This window comes from Macrotis lagotis, chromosome 4 (genome assembly GCF_037893015.1).
Source record: "Macrotis lagotis isolate mMagLag1 chromosome 4, bilby.v1.9.chrom.fasta, whole genome shotgun sequence".
NCBI classification, from domain to species: Eukaryota; Metazoa; Chordata; class Mammalia; order Peramelemorphia; family Peramelidae; genus Macrotis; species Macrotis lagotis.
In genome coordinates this window covers 182,142,960-182,148,651 of record NC_133661.1, presented here as the reverse complement: position 1 = coordinate 182,148,651, position 5,692 = coordinate 182,142,960, and the positions used below count along the sequence as shown (strand labels likewise).

The 5,692-nt window shown below is 51.1% G+C and overlaps 1 protein-coding gene across 1 annotated transcript; it reads left to right on the top strand.

The window, feature by feature from the left end:
* Nucleotides 1-745: 745 nt before the first annotated feature.
* PABPN1 (poly(A) binding protein nuclear 1) lies at nt 746-4,619 on the top strand. The gene is given in 8 exon segments (XM_074234861.1): nt 746-883; nt 885-1,106; nt 1,419-1,533; nt 2,024-2,091; nt 2,533-2,639; nt 3,207-3,294; nt 3,379-3,530; nt 4,461-4,619. Coding segments are annotated over 8 exon segments (921 nt in total). The 5' UTR covers nt 746-754; the 3' UTR covers nt 4,501-4,619.
* Nucleotides 4,620-5,692: the final 1,073 nt, after the last annotated feature.

The following is a 5,692-nucleotide window of genomic DNA, read 5'->3' as shown; positions in this document are numbered from 1 at the left end:
TTTATTTTGAACAACAGGCCAGGAGGAAGAGGTGAAACAGTCACTCTTGAAAGCAAGTCAAATCCTGAATGGCGTTTCGTGATTCATGAAACAACGTACAAATGCTCCGATTCCAGCAGCCTGCCTACCCTCAGGAAGCTAGCTACTTCCTAGACCTTATCACGGCTTCCCATCTCAGGGCTCACTTGCCCTCGGAGTGACTGAAGGAGGCAAGATGGCGGCACCCTTAGGATTCGGTCATATGACCCGAGGTCCCGTGCTCTTGAGCTAGACGGTCCGTTTGGTGGAAGTGGTCACGTGTTGTAACCTAGGTTGGGGGCTTTTCGAACCTCTGGGGCCAATCGGCGTCCGAGCTTCAGAGAGGGTCGTGCGGCGCTGTGCGTGAGGTTCCGTTCCGCCTTTCGTACTTAAGCGGCCAATCGCCTTGCGGGACAAGATGAGTGAGGCGAGGGGGCGCGGCCCATAGGGAGAGAGAGCGAGAGAGGCGGGGATGGCGTCACAGCGTGGCAGGATTGTTACCTAATGACGGGGGAAGGCGGGATCGACGTTGACTGACAGGCAAATTTCCCTCGCCGAGATTCGAGGATTTGGCTAGCTACCCCGCCTCAGAGGCGTGATCTTATTTGATTGCCAAGTCATTCTACCCAATGGACTCCGAGCGCCCGATGACGGGCAGACCGTTTGGCTAATGAGCCCCCAGCGTGGCCGGCGCGGCTCTCCAATCGCCGGGCGGCGGGCCCCAGTCTGAGCGGCTATGGCGGCGGCGGCGGCGGCGGCAGCAGCAGCGGGGGCTGCGGGCGGTCGAGGCTCCGGGCCGGGGCGGCGGCGCCATCTTGTGCCCGGGGCCGGGGGGGAGCCCGGGGAGGGGGCCCCGGGCGGCGCGGGGGGACTACGGGAACGGGCTGGAGGCGGAGGAGCTGGAGCCTGAGGAATTGCTGCTAGAGCCCGAGCCGGAGCCCGAGCCCGAGGAGGAGCCGCCCCGGCCCCGCGCCCCCCCGGGAGCCTCCGGCCCCGGGCCCGGCGCAGGAGCCCCCGGCAGTCAGGAAGAGGAGGAAGAGCCGGGCCTGGTCGAGGGCGACCCGGGGGACGGCGCCATCGAGGACCCGGTGAGCGCCGGCGCCGCGGCGGGAGGCCGGGCCGTGGGGGAAGGGCCCGCTGCCCTGGGGCAGGCGAGGGGGCCGCGGCGGCGGCGGCGGCGGCGGCCGGGGGAGGGGTCGGGCGGGCCGTGGGCGGGGAGTTGCGCGGAGCTGGGCGGGCCGGGCGGGCCTCGGAGTCCTGGCCGGCGGCGGCGGTAGCCACAGCGGGCGGGAGGCCGAGGCCAGGGCCGGGCGGAGCCGCGGCGCGGAGGGGGAGGGGGCCGGCCCCGAGGCCCCTCCATGTTCCCGCTGAGCCCCGCTCTCCCACCCCACCCACTCCAGGAGCTGGAGGCCATCAAAGCCCGAGTGAGGGAGATGGAGGAAGAGGCCGAGAAGCTGAAGGAGCTTCAGAATGAGGTGGAGAAGCAGATGAACATGAGCCCGCCCCCAGGCAACGGTGAGCGCGGCCGATGGCTCCCCGGTCACCTTGCCGGACACCCCGGCCCCGGAGAGCGCTCCCTCCTCGCGTGTGCCTGCTGGGAGCCGCCTCGGTTACCCAGAATCCGGGCACCCCGCGAACGGAGAGCCCATTAGTGCCAAGTTAACTCCGCGCTGAATGTGGCCCCGGGGGGTCTGTAAGTGGTGGCACCACAGGAGGCACGTTGTAGTGACGTAAGCTGGGAGAGGGTCCCGGGTCGTTTAGCTCCTCTAACTTTGGAAAACTGAGGACCGAAGAGTCAAGGAACTTGAACAGGGTCACACAAGTAGTTACCCGCGGGTTCAGACTCCCTTCCGCTGTCATCGCATCTCCTAACTTTACTCTCTTTTTCGGAGTTTGCCATCAGAAGCCCCACAAGCCCGCGAGATGGCTTGGGTTACTTTCTGTTGTGGTGTGGGAGTTTGTACGAGGGTCAAGTAGAAATGGAAATTGCTCTTTTCTCTTGTAGCCGGCCCAGTGATCATGTCTATTGAGGAGAAGATGGAGGCTGATGCCCGGTCCATCTATGTGGGCAATGTAAGTATTGGTGTTTTACTAGGAAGAGGCTATTACTTGAGGAAAGACTTTGGAAGAGAATATTGGAGCAAATCTTTTATATTCAAGAGAAATGGTTAGGGAGGCTTTAGAATTAGGTTGGGAGTGGGAAGAATAGTTATACACTATAGGGTTGTAATTGGAAAGACCTTAAATGTTTGGTTCAGTTCCCTTGAAATTTGCAGATGAAGAAACCAGAAGTGTGGATTGCAAAGAAAAAGATATAGGTTAGGGTAGAAGGAGGGAATGATTCTGACTTTGTAGTGAACTTGTCCTTTGTTAGCACCTAGATGACTTCACACCTCTTCCCCCCCCCCCCTCCCCCACATACTCCCTAAGCCCCAACCTCAGCATTACTTCAGCAGGCAGTGTTGTCTTGGCTTCTGTTTGCTCTGCTAATGAAATTTGACTTTTTCTGCTTAGGTGGACTATGGTGCAACCGCAGAAGAGCTGGAGGCACACTTCCATGGTTGTGGTTCAGTTAATCGAGTTACCATCCTTTGTGACAAGTTCAGTGGCCATCCCAAGGGGTAAGCAGAGGAAAGAGGGATAAGATTAATGTTCATCAAAATTGAAAGGTCAAACAGACATATGCTATGTTTGGTACTTTGTTGAATGTGGAAAGGCAGCTTTAGCATTAGATAAAATTAGGCCTTGTAGACTATTAGATTTGGGTTCAAGTTCTGCCTCTGACACAAAATTGGGGAGTCACTTAACTTTTCAGTGCTTTAGGCAACTTTCTTCTAAGTACATGTTGCTGAGAAAGTGCCAGCCTAGATTGATATAGGTAGTTTTTTCACCTGGCTGTTCCTTATACCAGTGAAATCACAGGTCCAGGCCCAATCCTTGTTGAATGTAAGCTCCATGAGGGCTGACATCAATTCACTTCTGCATTTGTAATTTGTAGTGTTACTTACACACTAAGTGCTTCATACATATCATCTTTGTTGAATTGATTAGAATAAATCAGGAGGCAACATACTAGGCTACTAGCGATAATAGGTTAGACTTAGGGAGATAATGGTGAATAGTGAATCATAGGAACACTAAAATTATGCAACTGTACATCTGCGTCTTTGATTTTTCCCCTTTTCCAGGTTTGCATATATAGAATTTTCAGATAAAGATTCAGTCAGGACGTCAATGGCCTTGGATGATTCTCTTTTCAGAGGAAGACAGATCAAAGTAAGCCCTCTTTATTTGTGAGTGTTCTATGGGGATTCTGCTGTCTTTCTTTATCTAAGCTACCATGACTTTTCATTTGCTCAGGTGATACCAAAACGGACCAATCGGCCAGGGATCAGCACCACAGATCGGGGTTTTCCACGTGCCCGTTATCGTGCCAGGGCTACTAACTACAGTAGTTCACGCTCTCGATTCTATAGTGGCTTCAACAGCAGACCCCGGGGCCGAGTCTACAGGTCAGGATAGATGGGCTGCTCCTCTTTCCTTCCCCATGAGTCTTAAACCCTGCCTCTCATCTGGTTCAAGCCCTCACTCCCTAGAGGAGCTTCAAACCTTGCCTGTGTGTGATGGCAGATAAAGGGCAAGCTTGACTTTGACAGAATCCCTGTCCTTAAACAATAGTTGAGGGTGAAGAAAGAGTCCCAAACTCTCAAAACCCCTTCCTAGACTTTTACCTCATAATTGTCAGAAGGATTATAAGCCTACTGGCATGAGGATGTCTACACAAAAGACTAGGTAGAGCCAGGTATCAGGAAAGTTGGAGGAGGGGTGGGGAAATGAGTTTTTTTCCCCCCTTCAGATGTGGGAAAGGAGTCTTTAAGAAAATGCCCAGAGCCAGATTGGATCTCCCCTGTTCTGAATGAGGATATTGATGTTATATTTACTAGCCTTTGTCAGGGTTTTAGGAATTATCATTTTCTTAGTTTCTGGATGCTTGTTGCTTTGAGAAACTTAGGTCAGTTCTTTTACTTTAATCTCCTTAACATGTAGGGGAAATTAGGTATTATGAGCCTTTTAGCTTTTTAAAAGGGTTGCTTTTCCTGATCCTTGCAGAGTTCGGAAAGGGATTGGTGGTGGTAATATCTATTGGACAACAGGGTGAATGCTTTTGGGGAAGGTTGAAATGTATTGGAGTATTTGGGACTTTAGCCTCTCCTCAGTTTTCTTCTCTCTCCCTTTACTGGGACATACTCTCTGAGTGTAATTCCTATTCATAATCCAGACAGTTTCCCTTCTGCTGACTTGTGCCCTCTGGCGGGATTTTAGGTGTTTGTTGTTGAAAAACTCCCTTTAGACAGAGTTGGACTAGTAGGACCAGGGGAGGAGGGGGTGTAGTAAGATGTCCATTAACTATGTTTACACCCAACTCTCCTTCTTTTTTCTAGGGGCCGGGCTAGAGCGACGTCATGGTATTCCCCTTACTAAAAAAAAAAAAAAAAAAAAAACCAAAAAAAACCAAACAAAAAAAACAAAAGAGTGTGTATTAGGAGGAGAGAGAGGAAAAAAGGAAAGAAGGAAAAAAAAAGAATTAAAAAAAAGAAAAACAGAAGATGACCTTGATGGAAAAAAAAAATATTTTTAAAAAAAAATATACTGTGGAAGGGGGGAGAATCCCATAACTAACTGCTGAGGAGGGACCTGCTTCTGAGGGTCTGGTCAGGGGAAGGGGCCCCAGGGGAATGGGACAGGGGGCTGCTCATTCACTCTTGGGGTTCGACACGGACAAGTCTCGACTTCGAAAAGCTGTTCCCCACCCCTCTCCTCCCTGCCTCCTCTACTCACTTCACCCTTTGGGGCTGCTCAGGGGTTGGGGGCAGGATGGTGGGAAAGGTTTTACCTAAGGGTATGTAAGGACACAAAACTGTTCTGCTTGTTACCCTCCCTCCATCTCTTCCCTGTTCTCCTTCCTGCCTGCCTCTTATCCTGCCAATTACCCACCTACCCTCTTCCTGACTCCCTGTCCCTCATCCCTGGGACTACTTCTCCTGACCCTCCAGAGATTCCCTGGTGATCTATTTTGTTTCCGTTTGTGTTTCTGTTTCTGTTTTGAGTGTCTTTCTTTGCAGGTTTCTGTAGCCGGAAGATCTTCGTTCCGCTCCCAGCGGCTCCAGTGTAAACTCCCCTTCCCCCTGGGGAAAATGCACCACCTTGTTTGGGGGGGATGGGAGGTTGGGTGTTTTTCTTTTTTCTTTTTCTTTTTTCTTTTTTCTTTTAATTTGTTTTTGGAGGGGGCGGGAGGAAGTGGGAACAGGGGATGGAGGGAGGGTTTGGGGATTTGTTTATTTTTTTAGGTATTTCCAGGGGCGGGAGGAGTTTTTTGTTTTTTTAATATGTGTCATGAATAAAATAAAAATGTTTTTTGAAAATTGTGTGCAGTCTTTGCAATGTAAGAAATACATCACCAGAAGTTTGTTGGTGTTGTATTTGGAAGTAGATTTGCCTCTTAAAATTTAAAGTAGGCATTACATTGTGAATAGTTGGGATAATGAAGTCTGTAATTGAGGAAGACTAGTTTTCTGGAGTATATGTTGAACTTTGTTCAAACTCCACGGTTCTTTTTCTGGATATAGATGGTATTCCCCATTGCATACAGCCCAAAATTGTCCCTGATTGTTGC